At 41.9% G+C, this 18760-nt stretch overlaps 1 protein-coding gene across 1 annotated transcript; it reads right to left on the bottom strand.

Annotated features, from left to right (window-relative positions):
• Positions 1-7141: 7141 nt before the first annotated feature.
• Positions 7142-13631, bottom strand: LOC745963 (spermatogenesis-associated protein 31D1-like). The gene is given in 6 exon segments (XM_054658119.2): positions 7142-8212; positions 8215-10662; positions 10665-11617; positions 11904-11964; positions 12567-12612; positions 13382-13631. Coding segments are annotated over 6 exon segments (4713 nt in total). The 5' UTR covers positions 13568-13631; the 3' UTR covers positions 7142-7193.
• Positions 13632-18760: the final 5129 nt, after the last annotated feature.

Below are 18760 nucleotides of genomic sequence, written 5' to 3'. Positions count from 1 at the left end.
CCAGACAGGACTTCACCTTCTTATAAATTGATCTAGGACTCTAAAGGAATGCACGTTTCTATAAATGGGGCCTGAAAAGAACAGTACCTCGCATTAAATAATCCTATTCTCTTCAATCAGACTTTAAGTCTCCTGTGGTTAAGGACCACAGTTTGTCAATCTACATGCCTCCTTACCATCTTACTCCCCTGTATAGACAATGCCTAGTAATGTTCCTTACCTTGAATTAAATTAATTCAAAGAGATAAATTGCTAGAGGAGACAATCCAACATTTAATACAGAAATGATAATGTGTTTATCAAGAAGTCAGGTCCAAATAGTCCTTCATATTGGAAAGGGAAGATCTGATTCTTGTTCTGGGTCCCCTCAACTATTCCTGTTTATTTTGTAAGTAGCAGATCAATAGTAAATCTCTTTTTCACATATGGGCAAACAGAAGTATGTGACTTAATTTCAAAAAAAATCATAAAGAATTAGATTTACTAGATATTAGAAGATTATATATCCTGTAGATGGTACATTTGGATTCCTCATTTAATTTCTGTCTAAAAGGTTTTTAAATAAGAACTATCCACATATATTGAAAAAAAATGCTGTGTTGTTCCTTCTTGGATTTTTTTGAATTATTTAATTTGCTAAACAATGAAATACCCTAATGTTTTAAGCCAAACACTCTTCTTTGGCTCCCAACTGTTTTCAGAAATAACTTTTTCCTTGTTAATTTCCAAATCTTGGCTGCATTTCCTGCTAATTTCAAACATATGTCATATACGAAATATGTTATTTTTCCAAACCTAATTTTGGCAAGAGGGAATTTGGAACTGGCATAGAAAGATCTGGGGACAAACAAACAGGACAGCTTGAAGCTGCTACAATTCAATAACAATTTTATCTTTTTCATCCGTCTCTAGGTCCACAAAGGCAAGGGCAGTAACAAGGGGTGAGTGGGCTATGATAAAAATATCAATGTGAGAAAAAACACACCCTGAAGTTTTATGTCTTATCCTATAACTTGATTTCCAAAAAGAATCTGTCACAAATACTAATGATACTAATGATAAAAAATATAAGATGTGAAATGAACCTAAAACCCTGATAACTAGGGTTATATAACCCTAATATTATCGTTCGAGTTTCCAGGGACTTATAGTCAAAAGAAATAAACAGGTAAAGCAATGTAAAAAAATCCTTCTTAACTTTCAAAAGATTCTCTATATTGGTAACATTTCAATATAGATTCTCTATGCTGAAAACATAAATGCTTTTTATTTTCCTCAGAAACATTCAGACTCATGGTATAGGTAAGTAGGAAGAAAAACTAGTTCAATAAAAAGAAATCGGGTCTAGAGGCATAAAATAGGGTTCTAGTCCCATTCCATCCTTTCCTAAAATAGTGTATTGATTGTAGAAATGACTATAATTATTCACCCCTCCGTATATCAGCAACCTTTCAAATGTTACTTTGCAGTTCATCCCATTAAGAGATGGAGTCTATTTCATGGACCCTTGCAACCTGCTTAGCCAATAAAATGTGAAGGAAGTGGCATTTTGTCAGTTCCAAGCCTAGGCCTCAAGGTGTATGGTGCATTTTCTGTGTTCACTTGTTCTCTCTTATTCATTCTCTCTCTTTCTTCTCCACTCTCCACTGCCTTCATCACAAGAACATGCCTGGGCTAGCCTGCTGGAGGATGAGACACATGGAACAGAGGTGAGTCAGTCTAGTGTCCCAGGCAAAGCTCCAGACAAACAATTAAGTGTAGCCAAGATCAGCAAAGTCACCTAGCCAATTCACAGCTGACCACAGAAATGTGAGTGAGCTTTCCCAAACCCAGTTCAAGTCAGCAGAAACCACCCAGTTGAGTTAAAGATTCAACTGTTCTAAGCTTCTGGTTATTGTTCCAAGCATATCAATTATTTTAAAAAAAATAATAATAATAATAGCTAACTGATACCTAGGATAGGTTATGTATAAGCAAGTACAGATGATCCTCAATTTACAATGGGGTTACATCCCAATAAACCCAGTATAAGCTGAAAATACTGTAAATCAAAAATGCACTTAATACACCTAACCTACCAAACATCATAGCTTAGCCTAGCCTCTCTTAAACATGCTCGGAACACTGACATTAGCGTACATTTGGGCAAAATCATCTAACACAAAACCTTTTTTATAATAAATTATTGAATATCTCATGTAATTTATTGAATATTATATTGAAAGCGAAAAACAGAATGGTTGTATGGGTACTTGAAGTACGGTTTCTACTAAATGTGTATTGCTTTTATACCATGATAAATTTTAAAAATCATGAGTCAAACCACCATAAGTCAGCCTATGATAGGTTTATCAGGATGTAACCTCATCATAAGTTGAGAAGCAGCTGTGTATTTAAGAAATGTATCTATGTAAGTTACTACTAAGAAGTAAATCTAAGTTTTAGGCAAGTATTAAACTAAAAATCTACAAATGGCTCACTGCTTTTAAAGATGCATGTTTCATCTATCAGAATTAAATATTAAATTTAGGCCCAAATGCAAGAACTGGCTCAGTTACAACTCAGCAGATGGCACCTATTCAAGCACCAAGAGGAGCTTGATTCACAGATTTGAAAAAGTTTAAAAACTCAAACAATAAAATTATTTTTGTATGTCATTGATTTTTAAATGAAGAGATTATTTTAGCAACTTAATTGTTCAATTCAATTTTGAAAAAACTTGCTTTCACTTAGACTCACTTTTAAATTTCCCTTAAGATTAGTTTAGCTTATGGGAGATTCTAGTTTTAAATGGCATCTGGCTGGCTGCCGCTCCCTTATCCTAAAATACCTATACGGACCCAGAAAAAGAGATTAAAAACAGCAATGCTAAAAACTGACTAACTATTGTCTAAATCTGGAAGGAGTTTCCTTTAACTATTAAAGCAATGGAGCTGAAATGAGCAAAGAAGGCAATGGCTGATTAATATATCACTCTGAAAATGAAGATGGCCTAGTTGAAGGCTACAGAATTGTCTTTTTCACCCATTCTCTACCCCTTTGGCTTGGAGAGACATGCTTATATCCAATCAGAAGAAAAATAAGTGGTCATTTCTCAACTGAATGGAAGGTGACGTGAGACAGCCACAATACTTAATACTTCTCCTCCTCTGACTCTTCAACATCTTTTTATATTCTCCAAGTCTCCAAAAATAAAAAGACAGAGTAGTCAAAGAGTACATGAGGATCAGAATTCATATAATGTATCCTAGGTAGAATGATTCCATAATTTTATAAGGTAAGGAAAACACACTAGGAAAGCCTTTAAAAGTTTATTTTAGGAGACCAATCTATGCCCCCTTAACTCAGACTGCCAAAGAATCAGACTTGGGGCTAAAAAGTGATACTACCATTGTTTAGCTAGAAGAATCAACTTGGCAAATGCCTATAAATATTAATTACTAGAATTTATGCTGAGAACTAAGTACATCTACCTACCTTTCAGCTAGAAATGGGCTCCATACATTCTCGAGCAGACAGTAGAAGAAACTATCTTCACATATACATGTTGGCAAGTAGTAGGTCAAAGATAGCTATTATCTTTCAAGAAGGCATAAAGAAAATAATTATCAAAATAGAGCCAATGGGCTGGGCACGGTGGTTCATGCCTGTAATCCCACCACTTTGGGAAGCCAAGGTGGGTGGATCACCTGAGGTCAGGAGTTCAAGACCAGCCTGCCCAACATTGCAAAACCCCATATCTACTAAAAAACTACGAAAATTAGCTGCGCTTGATGGCGGGAGCCCGTCATCCTAGCTACTCAGGAGGCTGAGGCAGGGAGAATGGCTTGAACCTGGGAGGCAGAGGTTGCAGTGTGCCGAGATAGTGCCACTGCACTCCAGCCTGGGTGACAGAGCAAGACTCTGTCTCAAAAAAAAAAAAAAAAATTAGAGCCAGTGGACTTCCACTACTAGAAACTAAAGTAGTTATATTTTTCCCTATTTCTCCTGCTAAGTACAATTTAAAAGCCCTGGATGTTTTCTATTAAACAAATATAAGAGGACTCTTTTATTATTATTTTGTGTAGAGACAGAGTCTCACTGTATTGCCCAGGCTGGTCTCAAATTCTTAAGCTCAAGCGATCCTCCTGCCTCAGCTTCCCAAAATGCTGAGATTAGAGGCGTGAGCCACTACACCCAACCTTTTCTCTATTCTCTGAGAAATGGAGAAAAGAAGACAGACTAGCTAGACACTTTAAGACCCAAGGAAAAAGACAAGTGGTGGTGAGTTCCCTTTGTTTTCCTATTGCTTCATATATCCCGAGTTTGCAGCTGAAGAAACTGAAAACTGGAAAATGCCAAAGGGTGCCTGCCAAAAAAAAGTCCCCCCAAAAACCTACTCTCTCTAGTTAAAGTACCAGAAAAGGGGTAGCCTTGCAAGACAGAAAGCGTATATAATAATAGCTTCACTACAGCCAAACACAACATGCCACACAGCAGAAAAAGCTCAAATTAAATGAAAACAAAGAATGCCTAATACATACCAACACCAAGATGACATGAGAGGATTATTTCACAAAAAATTGAAAATGCCATCATAAAAATACTTCAGCAAGTAACTACAAATGCACTTGAAGCAAATAAAAGAATTGAGAGTCTCAGCAAATAAACAGAAAATCTCAGCAAAGATATCAAAGATATAAAGAACCATCAAGTAGAAATATTAGAACTGAAAAATACAATAACCAAAACAAAAAACTCAATGTATGGGTACAACATTAGAATGCAAGTGACAGAGGAAAGAATCAGTGAACTTGAAAATAGTACAATAGAAATTACCCAAACTGAACAACAGACAAAATAGACTGAAAAAAAAAGTGAACAGAGCCTCAGGAATTTGTGGGACTATTAAAAAAAAATCTAATATTTGCCTGATAAAAGTCCCAGAGAAGAGGAGGAAAAAGGTGAGGCTGAAAAAGTACTTACAGACGTAATAGCTAAAACTTCCCAAATTTGGCAAAAGACACAAATTTATAGACTTAAGAAGGTGAGCAAATCTCAAACAGAGTAAATAAAAAAGAAATCCATGTCAAGACCATGCGCAGTGGCTCACACACATAATCCCAGAACTTTGGGAGACTGAGGCAGGAGAATCGCTTGAGCCCAGGAGTGCAAGACCAGCCACGGCAACACAATGAGACTCCGCCTCTACAAAAAATAAAAGAAAAAGCAGCCAGGCGAGGTGACGTGCCCCTGTGGTCCCAGCTACTCATGGGGCTGAGATGGAAAGATCACTTGAGCCCAGGAGGTAGAGGCTGCAGTGAGCAGTAACTGTGCCACTGCACTCCAGCGAGGGCAGCAGAGCAAGACACTGTCTCAAAGAAAAGAAATCCATATCAAGGCCGTGCGCAGTGGCTCACGCCCGTAATCCCAGCACTTCAGGAGGCCGAGACAGGCAGATCACAAGGTCAGGAGATCGACACCATCCTGGCTAACACGGTGAAACCCCATCTCTACTAAAAACACACACACACACAAATTGGCGGTCATGATGGCGGGCGCCTGTAGTCCGAGCTACTCGGGAGGCTGAGGCAGGAGAACGGCGTGAACACGGAAGGCAGAGCTTGCAGTGAGCCGAGATTGCACCACTGTACTCCAGCCTGGGCAACAGAGCGAGACTCTGTCTCAAAAAAAAAAAAAAAAAGAAAAAAAAAAGAAAAGAAAAGAAAAGAAAAAGAAAGAAAAAAAAAATCCATATCAAGACAAATTATAGATAAAACCTTCTTGAAAAGTTAAAAACAAAGGAAAAATATTCAAAGCAACTAAAGAAATGACACTTTACCTTTACAGGAAAAACAAATCCAAGATAGTTAATTCCTCATCAGAACTCATGAAGACCAGAAGCAAGTGGTATGACATTTTTCAAATGTTGCAATAAAATACTTCTGAAAGCAGAATATTATATTCAGTGAAAATATCCTTCAAGAGTGAAGGGAAAATCAGTGCATTCTCAGATGAAGGGAAACTAAGAGAATTTGTTGCCAGCAGATCTTCCTTAACAAAAGAAAATGACTAAAGAAGTTCTCTAAACAGAAATCAAATGACAAAAGTAGGAATCACGGAATACCTGGAAGGAAAAAAGAAAAGAGTAAGCAACAACATGGGTAAATACAATTGACTTTCCTTCTTCTCTTGAGTCTTCTAAACTAAGTTTGATAGTTGAAAAAAAATTTATAGGTCAGGTGCAATGGCTCATGCCTGTAATCCTAGCACTTTGGGAGGCCGAGGCAGGTGGATAGCTTGAGCTCAGGAGTTTGACACCAGCCTGGGCAACATGGCAAAACCCCATCTCTACAAAAAGTACAAAAAATTAGCCAGGCATGGTGGTGCAAGGCTGTAGTGCCAGCTACTAGGGAGGCAAAGGTGGGAAGATCGCTTTAGCTTGGGAGGTTGAGGTTGCAGTAAGCCGAACTCATGCCACAGCACTCCAGCCTGGGTGAGAGAGTGAGCCCCTGTCTCAAAAAATTAAATTAAATTAAATTAAATTAAATTAAATTAAATTATTATTAAATAATTAAATTATTATAAATTATTATTATTATATAAATTATTATTATAAATTATTAAATTAAATTAAATATGCCTCCCTAAATCATGAGCATGCCCTGCTTGTCAAATTCTTAAGCAGCATCCACAGTGTTCCTGACACTCTACCCCAACCAGCAATATCCCAAACACTCCCACCAACCTATAAGATACTGTGGTCTGTGACAACTTTTTTTAAACAGTGCTTAAACCACTATTTCTGAAAAATATACCTGTCCTTCACCCTGTCTTCAGATATGGAAGGGCTGCCTTCCTCACTGCTCTAAAGGATATGAAGCAGTGAATGGGGAGGAAGGTGAAGGCCGCCATACAACAGCAGTAAGTCTCAAGCAAAGAGGTAGGAAAGACCTCATCTCCTTGGACTTCATCACGGAGAGAAGGGGCTTTTGGAGGCACATGATACTCATTCCGCCACAACAGCTCCAGGGGGTTCGGCACATTTTAAAAGTCAAAGAAGGGAGTCAGTAAGAGCTGCGCTAACCCCGCCTTTCCCTAACCACTAGCTTCGGTTACCCAAAACCCATACCCCACAACACAATACACAGAAAAGACATCCTTCTTATTAGAACATTTATTGGGGAGAATCAAGATTCTCAACAAGGATTGAATTATTTTGTGGGGGGAAATTTTCCTCCCTGGAAATGCTTTGGAAGCATTTTCTGCCCAGTTAGGAAAGGCACATCACTAAACACAGGGCTTTTAGCACTGGTTGGGACGGCTGGACACACCAGGCTGACCTGACGCCGGCAAGTGGGGTTTGGATGTGGCACGGGCTTCCTGTGGGGCATGGATTGGGGATGGCTTTGACACAATATCTTCCCCTTAAATGCCTCAACTTTCTGGGGCTGTCTGTCCTTGTCTATGATCTGTCTAATCCTTGTAGGATAATTCTGGCCAACAAAGATAGCTTGTTGGCTGCAAGATTTGGTACGTGTCACTTTGCAGGAGGGAGCCCTGTAGTTGCAGGGATAGCCCTGGACAGGCTCTGCTCTGACATGCACTTCTGGGTTGTGCTGAGCTTTCCCAAGCCCCACTGGGAAGGAAAGGGGCTCTCGGGGACAGGTGATATCTATCCCATGCCTATGCCCCAGCTTCTCTTCTAGGAACTCCCTAGTGTCTTTCCTAATTTTCTGAGCTTCAGTAGTCCCAGTAAAGGCAGCTCTTGTAACTCGACCAATATTCTGCACACATGATGACAGGGAGCTACCCTTTTCCCAGGAACTTTCTTGTTCTTCATATGATATGCTGGGTTTATTAAACCACTGCAAAAAGGTCTTCATCCATTTTCTGGAAAGGTTTTCAGGAGGAGGCTGTGTTTTCAAGGTTGGGGAAGATTTGCTCCCAAGCACCTCCCCTGATGTCTTGTTATGAACAGGGAGGCTCTTTCTCCTGCGTTGGGATGTCCCCAGCCCTGCATCCCCTCCATCAAGCTCTCCTCCTTTGGGTCTCACAGGACTCACTCTGTTTACAGCTGGTGGGAAATTCTTAACTTGACACTTCTGTAAGACACAGGTAGGGACCCTGGGCTCCTGCTTCTGTGCCACACGGATTCCTCTGTCCTCCAAGTGGACATGCACCACCTGGGAAGTTCCCATGTCCCCACTCGAGATGCCCTGGGAATTAGTAAGTCCTTGGAACTCAAGTTATCTAAGGCAAAAGACATGTCAGTGAAATGGCTCTGAGGTTGGCTATGCTTCCTCTGGACCAACTTTAACTGGCTCAACATCTGATTTTTAAGGTATGATGATTTAGGATCTTGAGGAACTGATATTCTTGGTGGGAAAATTTCAGTTTCATTGGAAGTGCTTGCTTTCACATTTGTCAGTGAGCAGCTTCCCGACTTGCTGGTTGTCAAGTTGTTCCTAGTTTGTGATTGAAGAGCATTGGTGACAGGAAAGGTCTTTCTACTGCCCTGAAGCCTGTCTACATTATGAAAGGAACTCTTTCTCTTATCCCATGACTCACAGCCAGCTCCAGCTTGCATTATGGGCAGCTCTGCACTGCATCTACTGGCCAGTACAGTCTGTTTCTGACTGACTTCGTCTACGATGCTGTGTGGCGGGGGCAGAAAAGTCTGTCTGCCATCCTCCGTTGTCCGGACACTTTCTGTAAGATCATTGTCAGTATCAGAGAATTCTCTTCTCAGGGTCCCCTGCTTTTCTTGGTTGACAGGTGAAGTGACAAGGTAAGAATGACCGAGGATGGGGAATGAGCTTGTTGATTCTAATTTTTCGCTTTGAAAATCTGTAGTACCTCTTCTAAGGGATGTGGAGGCCCCATCTTTGGAATCTGTCTCTATAAGGTCATGGTCCGTATCAGAAAATTGTCTTCTCAGGGTCCCCTGCCCTTCTTGGCCGACAGGTGAGGAGACAGGGTGAGGACGATCAAGGATGGGGACTGAGCTTGTTGTTCCCAACTTTTCTCCTTGAAAAGTGCTTCGTCTACGGGACTTAGAGACCCCATCTTTGGAATCTCCCCGAGAGATGAAGGTGGCTGAGGAGGGAAGGTCGAAATGGGAAAAGGAAGTGGAAAGGTCCGCTTTCGATTTGAAGATTTCTATGGATTCAAGGACCTTGAGGGGAAGGCCCCACAGCATCCTCATACGGAAAGTTTTAATATGGGCTTCCAACATCTTTTGTTTCTTGGAACTAAGGAAGGAAATCTCCTGGGAAGTATCAACGCAGTGGTCCTCACTCACCAATGTTACCAGATTTCGATGTTTAATTTGGCTTTGGGATTTCTCAGGAAGAGACATTGTCTGCTTGACTGAGTGCCATGAACTATGCACAGTCCCAGGCATTCGACCCTCATTGATTTCCTTAAATTTCTCGCTCAAATGTACTGTCAGGGCATTTTCAAGTTGTTTCTGACCTAGTCTCACCCCTGAGTCATTCCCTGACAGATGCATCATATGAGTTTCTAGGTCTCTCTCAGAGTTAGACCTCAGATCCTTGTCTGAAGATGTCTCCGGATCATGCAACAGGTGATCTTTTGGGGCAGTCTCCTGGCTGTATCCCTGATAATTCCCCACATTCTCCATGGAAAGCATATTTGAGCTCCTCTCGTGGAAGCTTCTCGGGAAGCTTGATGCGGACTTCTTTAGAACATTGCACCTCTGACCCTCAACCAAAGAGATATTTAACGGTCCATGAATGCTCTCTGACACAGATAGCTCTGAAATTTTGCTCTGAGGACGTAGCAGTGACAGAGACTCATGGATTCTGCGGAGCAGGCCCCATCTGCACTGGATGAGCCTCTTTCGAATGTGTTGCTCTAGTTTCTTCCTTACCTCAGAGCTGAGTGGAAAATCTCCAGGAATGATGGAGATCGGAATATGGACCTTGAAGGACTTTCTGACCAATTCAGGATTGGGAGCTGGAGGACAAAAGTCTTCCTGGGATTTTTGAACCACAGAGGGTAAGCCCCACACACTTTCCTGCACTTTCTGCAACACATTCCACTCCAGATGGTTAATTTCAGATGGCAAAAGAGACCGTGCCTCGTTCTGGGGTCTATGAAAACACACTCCACAGATCCTAATCAGGAATAGAGGACTAGGTAGTCGGGCTGGGAATGGGGATTGATGTTGAGCCTGGGACTTCACCTGAGTGAGATGTGGGGACTGACCTCGGGGCAGGGTTTGAGGCAAGGGTAGTGGTTGGGTACTAGGCAAGGACAGAGGTTGGGGAGGGGGAAGTACTGGGGATTCACGGGATATAGATGTATTTGTAATGCCATTGAAGAATACAAACATGGAGGAATGGCCACGTTGGACAAGAACAGTAGGATGCAGAGACTCGCTGTGCAAAGATGGGAGACCCCAGAAGAGCTGGACATATTTTTGCTCTAAATGGTCTTCAAAGCACTTAGAGTATGGAGGCTGCTGATGGATGTGCTGCCATTCTAGTTTGCCTTTACTGGCCCAAAAAGGAAAGGATTCTGCCAAGTCATGCTTAACAGCAATTGAGGTTAACATATTCCGTGAGGAATTTAGTTGGTAGTTTGGCCTAAGTTGTTTTGGGAATGATCCTGCTTTCTTTCCATTTTCTTTCCACATCAGGAAATCACCCCTTTTTTGACTTGTCTCTCCAGGAGTGCCAGAATGTCATGGCTGAGAAATGAGATGTTAACAGGCTCTATGAGGTTGGCCACAGAGTGCCCCCCTAAAAAGGCCTCAGAAGAATGAAGGGTAAGAAGCTCCTCCATGAAATCAGATGGCACAAAATTGGAGGAAAAAGAGTCCTTGGCATGAGGCTGCCACCAGGAGAATTCTGAAGATGCAGGGTGTGAATGGTCAATGCCTTTGATTGTTGGGGCAGAGGTGGATGACCCACCAGAGCCACCTAGAGATAACATTTCCGGAAAAGTCTTCAAGATGGTGAGACTTGATTTAGACTGAGTCACAGTGCAATCTTCCAGTGGTAAAGCAGATGGGATTGGTGGTCCGTGATGACGAGCACAAGAATCAATGGGATTCATGGCCCGCGAAATATCTTGGCATAGGGTGGAGCCAAATGAAAAGATGGTGTTCAGAGACAAACTGGCCTCAGGCTGGAGGCTGGGCTCCACTCTCTCAATGTGATGTGGTGGGAGAAGGGGAAAGGGAAGCTGTTGGGGTGGGGAATGGTCTATGGCAAACTTGGAATCCAAGGGAGAAACAGGCTGTGGTGGCAGAGGGTCCCTCAGTGGTGAGGGTGAAAATAAGTCAGCTACGGTGGTGATCAGGTCAGGTGAGAGAATTAAGGGGGGCGGTGGAGAGGGCTTAGGCCGAGGGGACAGTATTAGGTCTTCTGGAGGGGCTGCTGAGGGGGTGGAAGCCAGAGCGAATGATGACTCAGTCGCAGAAGCTGAAGAAGCCAAAGGAGACACAGAGGGAGCAGCATCTTTCAGGGACTCCCAAGACAGCAGTTGCTGGATATCAGCAGTTGCTCTGTTACACACCCGACAGACGGGGTCTGGGCATAACAGTCGACGAAAGTGGTTGGTATCATGATGCTGGCCCAGAGGACTGCAGGAAACAGGAGGTCCAAAGCTGCAGTCAGGACCAGAACAAGGAAAGGAGATTTGTTAGCCTGGCAGGGGTGGGCTCCCTAAAGCCTGCTGCCCACATCACATTGCCCCCAACCCATGACCTCACCATATATGAGGTCCTATGACCTCACTATAGCCTCTCCCCAACACATTCATTCACATACCCATTCCTATGGCTACCCACTCCCACAACTACAGCAGGCTACAAGGAATCCCTGAAATGAATAGAACGTACTAAAGAAGAGGGAGTGGGGTGGGAACAGGACACAAAGGGAAAGATTAATCACCTTTTCAGAAGAGAAAGCAGCTTCCTTTCCTCTTCCTCTTCTCTCTGGAGACTTTTCCAGTCTGAGAAACCAGAATAGTATGTTATATGCAATGAAGATAGAGGCACACGCCTCATACAGAAGTCAATCTGTGGAAGACCCTTGGGATATTAAACTCTGAGAGCCCCAAGAATCAGTAGAAAAGGGCAAATAGTCATTGATAATATTCACAAGTTCACATGTGTATGTGGCATCATTAGTAAAGTCCTTTCACATACATTACCCCATGTGATGCTCAAAACCACCGCTTGAAACACAGACATCAGTGGTTACCTCCAGGAGGAATCCGAGCATTGAGGAAGTCAAAGTACGTATGCAAAGTTGTGAGACAGAAGCTCTGACTCCAAGCCCACCAGTAGTCCTTCCTCGATATCTCAGTTGGCCACCAATTGGGCAACACCCATTGCTCAGGTCCATCACTTTGTCTTGCCCATAAATGGGCAGAGCAGGGCCTCTGAGCAGTGTCTCAGGTCTGATTGCTTTCCCAGGAGCCTGTCTTCTGAGGGCTCTGTTTTCTAAGACTGCATCTAGTAACTGACATTCTAAGAAATCATGGGACTGAGTCATCATGAAAGAGACAGAAAGGGTCACCCCTGAAGCTCAGATAGAGCAGGCTGACATTACCTTTGAATGTCCCAACTTTCCTTCTCCTCCTGGCTCTGCCCTGATGCTGAGAACAAAAGACAGATAATGACAGGCTGGGACTCACTTCTCTCACTCTCTGTGAAGCTCATTCATTCATTCATTCATTCATTCATTATACAAGAATATTACTCTTTAATTAATAGAAATATGTTCCTGTTATCAATTTTTAATGGTGATAAAATAGTTCCCATTTTTCCTTCTCTGAAAAATCCTCAAAGAAGATTTTGCTGTCAGAGCCACACTTGATGTACTCAGTTAGCAATTCTGAAGGAGGGCAAAGACTCAGAGGTCAACAGTCACATCTGTGCTCCCTCATGGGACAAGTGTCACGGAGACAGGCCTATAGCTCCAGCCTCTGCTCAGAGACTCTCAGCATTACTCCTCGGGTCAGCCCAACATGAAGGAAGACTTGGTCAAGTGACAGGTGACATGGGAATCTGACTCATGATCAAATTTCAGCAGAGACCGTTCTCCTTCAGAGAGCCTACAATCTCTAAATAATCCCATCTGGGACCACAGAATTACTGTGTTTGGGATTTTATCCTGGAACTCTCCACCACAGCCAGATAGGTAGCTTCACATGGAAAACTATGAGCTTCAGATGGAAACCTTAGTCCTCCTGAACCCCTATGTCTGCCCAACCTCTTCCATAGAAGAGTGAAGTTCTATCCTCTCTTCAGACTTCCCATCTAAAACATCTCTCTGTACCGACCAAACTTATTTAGAAATGTTGGAATAGGATTGGGAAACAACAATAGGGCATCTCTCTTGGGTGTTCACCCACAGTTCCTTACCTTTTGGATGTCATTATTTTTTTCGGTGGGTGACGAATACAGGGTCAATACGACGTAGAACAAGTACAGTATAAACAACCCCAACCCACTCAAGCAGATGAAGTTGGGGTCGATATCCAAGCAATGTGAGTTAGGGCTCAGCCCTGTCTCAGTATAGCTGTTCAGAAAACAGAGGATATTCTCCATGGTCTGAATAGCTGAGCTGCCTGAAGCAACTGAGCACTGAGGGTGCCCAGGCTTAACTATAAGCACAGGCCTGCATCACAGAGCATGGAAGAGTCACAGAGGGTTTCTGAGGGTGGAGGGAGCAACAAGAGGAGGATGTGTCCACAGCCCCAACCCCACCAGCCCAGCTGACTCTCCTGGGCCCTCTAGGTCCCTCTGCCCTACCTTGCCACTCCATTTCCCAACTCCATCCCTTTTCATGTCATATATTTATCTTAGTGGAATTTTTGGTTTGTTCCAACAGTAAACCAGGCATTACCCAAGTCCCGCTTTACTGTTTGGAGCCCTTAACTTGGACCCCACCAACCACACTGCCTTGAAAGCCTGAAATACTGCCTGGAATATTTGTTGTACCCAGGCATTGCCACTCTCAGGATCACATATGTCCTCAAATCCATCTTACCTACAGAATGTTTCTGCCTTACATAAATGCAGATATAAAACTTAAATTTCCTTTATACTTGCTTCGTTTTGTGAATGTTGAACATTACATTTTTTGTTTTGAAGTCAGTTTTGACTATTTCCAATCAGAGTGACTGTCTCAAATGATTAAAACTAATGTTATCAAGGAAAAGAAGCTCACTGCCCAATTTGGGTTTTTGAGAAAAGAAGGTTTTTATTGTAAATTAACGAACAATAAGACAGGAGTCCAGATCAAACCTGTCCCCTGTGCTGGCTTTCATGGGGTCATTTTATTAGAAAAAGTTTAGGGAGTGGCCTCTGGAATTAATAGTTGATTGGTGGAAGGAAAGCGGAGGTCTGTAAGTCCTCCGCATGCACAGTTCTGTTTAACGCTGCCTCATGTATTCCATGTGCACATTTGTGGGGAGTTGGTTGAAACGTGGCAGAAATTTGGGCTGTGACATCAGCCAGCTTGTTCTGTGCCAACTCCAGTTGGCCTTAATAGTTTTAAGTCATTTTAGCCAGTTTATTAATCTCAGAAGCAGGGAGAGTTTTGGCATTTTAGTAAGTTATTGTTGTTGTTGTTTTTTAATCGCCTATCCTGTAAACTGATTCATTTCATTAGTCACTGTTTTCTTCAACTCTCTGGGGCATGGTTTCACTAATAATGCATTATTTAACATCTATAAAACAAAAATAAGTGTACAATAAATATATATAATTAAAACTTCAAGGGATCTTGGGGGTTAATTTATAGAACTTACTTTTCTGAAGTTAGTGAGGTTTAAACTGTTCAAGCACTTTTGGAACATACTCTCTACACAAACACACATACACATCGACCTAAAAGGAAGAAGTTGAGGCAAATTATTATAAACACAGAGTTCATTTGGGTCAAGCTTGAGGATTGCGACCTGGGAACACAGATGCAAGTCCCCCTGAATATACACTCCAATTAGCAGCAGTTATGAGTGGGTTTTCAAAGTCAAAAAAAGAGGTCAAGGAGTGGGCTGATACAAAGTTGTAATCAGGAATTCTCATTGGTTTACAGAAGCGACATTGATTAGTGATTGGCTATACATTGTTAAGCTGTATGGGGTGGGTTATACTGTCAGGTGTGGCATCATTGGGTTACTATATAGCTCCATGTGGCAATAGCAAGCAGTTTCAAGAGATGAATACATAGCTCAAGGAGGAAATAGGGCTGTGATTTCTGTCTCATTTTAACGTCTCTCTAGGCCTGATAACTTAAGAGGACTCACATGCCTCAGATAAAAGTTCTTTTCTTTACAAACACACCCACACACCCATCCTGTGACAAATCAATCAGTATTTTCAAATCCAGAATCCATTAGTTCCTCCTTTTATTTCAATCTTATTTGTCATTTTGACCCCACATTTCTAACTCTCCCTCAAATACAGACAGTCCCAGCCCCCCACATCAATTTGGTAACAAGTATGCAACTCCCTTAAAGCAGGGATACGTTACAGTGCGCTAAGCTATTATGACCTAAAAGACCAAAATAGATGCCCCTTTATCAACTAAGACAGGCCCTAAGGGTAAGGAAACCAAGTTACCTATGGGTCAAGGGTTCAGGGCCTGGATGGCATGGCAAATTTCTAACTTTCTATAAATAGACTGCCTCTAACCAAACGAGCTATCAGCTCTGATCGGACAGAGGACCGGCCTTACAAACATTCTTTTCTGATAAGCTACTAATATTACAGATTGCCAGTATCTGCCAGCTTATAGAGGCTGCATACAAACCACCTTTGTGTCCCATAGTTTACCTTATGATGTAAAGGACCAAATTCTACCTCATTTTAGTGCTAAAACCCCATTCCAAAGTGAACATGGGATGTATGATACATATATTTACTCATTGTGGTGTGCTCAGCTCCCACAGAAGTATGTATAGCTTCTCCCCCAAAACTTGTTGAGTGTGTATGAATATGAATGTAAAACACAACCTGTCCTTCCCCTATTCCAACAGAGAGCACCCTCCTGGCTTGCAAACTGATAAGAGCAATGAGGCTCTCCTTTCTACTATTAAGTCATCCTGCTGGTATTTTGGATGATACTACTGATCCCATCAGTGTTTGGTAGCAGAGTGAGACTTAGGTGTGTCAAAGCCTTAGAGCAGAATGTAGTCTTAAGCAACCTCACCTGACTACACTGTGGGTCATGTACATGTGATCTTTTCCCGAGTGCCTTGGCATCCAAAAAAACTTGAGAACATCTGCTCTATATTCTATATAATCACTTCTGCAAATGTCCAAATACCAACTGCCTGTCATACTTTATTCGGGTGACTCTTGTCAGTTTAAATAATTCCAATATCCCCCACCCCTAACGCATCTTCCTACACATTCTTTTCTAAACTCTTTATCATGACAGCTGTCCTCTAAACTGTCTTTTAATTTCTTATGTCTTTCTTAAACTATTGTTAAAGCAAAGTAAGTATGGCTTGAGAAGGACTCCATACTTCTATATTTGAGTCCTTGGGGATGAACTGTAACCTAGCTTAATAGTCAGACAAATTGAAAACCTAACTCAATAGTATGCACCTGTAACAACAGCTGAGTGTTGGCCAATCCCAGCGGCCATAATTCAACCACTCACAGACTGCTGAATGTTCAAACTGTGTTCAAATAAGGCAAACGCCAAGCTGTAACCAATCTCACTCTTTCTGTACCTCACTTCCAATTCCTATACATCACTTTACCTTTTTTGTCTATAAATTTGTTCTAACCACGAGGCACCCGTGGAGTCTCTGTGAATCTGCTCTGATTCTGGGGGATGCCCAATTCACAAATCATTCATTGCTCAAACTCCTTTAAATTTAATTTGTCTGAAGTTTCTTTTAACACTATAAAGCTCTTTATTTGACACCCATTGGCCACCACTGTTTGTTGATCTCTTTTGAAGGGCTAAGACAGCCTCCAAGCCAGGCCAGGTCTCTTTTCAATTATGCAGGAGCAGGTAACCTGCCTTGAGGATAAAATCTGCCAAGAGATGCCCCTTCCTCTTCTCTTTAATATGCAGTCTCAGCCAAGTTTTCATCTAATAAATACTTACTGCTGGAAACTAGGAGACACAAGCATCTGTAAGCCACGGGCTCTGCCATTTACCTCCTGGTGCAGTTGGAGCGATTAATTCTACACAGCTCAAGAGGTATACAAATGCAGAGGAGAGGTTCCCCCGCCTCCAGCATTTACAATCGCCAAGTGATCTCTGGAACAGAGATACTGTGAGTCATAACTCCTCAGACACATCATGCTCTTTAGCAAAAAATCCCTGCATGTGCACTCTCTCCAATTTTCTAATATGGATTAATGATTCTTTGAGGAGATGGTCAAAGAACAGCTTCTCTCTTTTAAACTGTCATTCATTGGCTAGATATCTTTACAAACATATGTATGCCTACAGTTGAAACCTACCAGAAGTTTCAGTAAAAAGGCTTTTCCCCAAATGCTAATAAGATTCCTTTTCTGAACCTGGTAGAAGCGCCTTCAAAATGTAAAGGAACAAGAGACTAGAGATATATTTATTTTCTTTTTCTGTACCACCAACAGTAAATTCCATTGACATTGAGTGACAGTGCTTCACACCACTTATCCTTTCTGCACTAGCACCAACTATAAATAATAAATTTGTCTACTTTATGAAGAATTCTACTTCCAGCCATCTCAGTGCATTTTCACAACTTACGAGGTCAGCAGGTCAGGTATTATACCTATTTTTTTATTGTTAATATTTGTTTTTATTGTAACAGGCACTTTGATCTTACTCTGAATATTGTGCCTATTTTATCAATGAATGAAACCGAAGCCCAGAGAGGGTAAGTGACTTCTCTAGATCAGACAGTAGTAAATATTAGAGCCCTAATGAATAAATTCTCTACATTCATAATGCTTCTACTTTACACAATATTAATATGTAATTTATTTTCTTTTTATCTTTTTTTTTTTTTTTGAGACAGAGTCTCGTTCTGTCGCCCAGGCTGGAGTGCAGTGGCACGATCTCGGCTTACTGCAAGCTCCGCCTCCCGAGTTCACACCATTCTCCTGCCTCAGCTTCCTGAGTCACTGGGGCTACAGGCGCCCGCCACCACGCCCGGCTAATTTTTTGTATTTTTAGTACAGATGGGGTTTCACCGTGTTAGCCAGGATGGTCTCAATCTCCTGACCTCGTGATCCGCCCGCCTTGGCCTTCCAAAGTCCTGGGATTACAGGCGTGAGCCTCCATGCCCGGCAATATGTAATTTCTTAAAGTAAAAAGTATGCTGTAATATTCAAATTAAAGTAGTCATACATTTAAGAATATTCACTTTGTCCATTAAAAGCTGGCAAATTTGGGAAGTAACGAAACGCTATTTTTGGTACTCTATCACCTCTTAGATAACTTTTACTTTCCACTCGTAGCATCAGCGTCTTCATAGGTTTTTTTTTCCCTATCCCCCTCTTAAAATCTGCTTTTAAGAACTATATTACTTATGACTACCAGTAACGTATAAAATAAAAGTTTAAAATGTCATCCCTCCCAGGAAAACATTTCACACATTCTACCACCAAGCCTTGTAATAAGCTCTTACCAAAGCATTTTAAGCAGCCTGTGGGAGGTGGCAGAGGTGGCTTCTGGTGGGATAAGACTGTCTCACCCCTGGACCCATGACATCTTCCCAATTTACCTACACCGTCACCCAGAAGTCTGGTCTTAGATTTCACATTGCACTTGGTTTTATTATCTCC

The sequence above is a fragment of the Pan troglodytes genome, chromosome 11 (assembly GCF_028858775.2).
Source record: "Pan troglodytes isolate AG18354 chromosome 11, NHGRI_mPanTro3-v2.0_pri, whole genome shotgun sequence".
Taxonomy (NCBI): domain Eukaryota; kingdom Metazoa; phylum Chordata; class Mammalia; order Primates; family Hominidae; genus Pan; species Pan troglodytes.
Note: the sequence above shows the minus strand (reverse complement) of the source record. Positions and strands in the feature narration are given on the sequence as shown.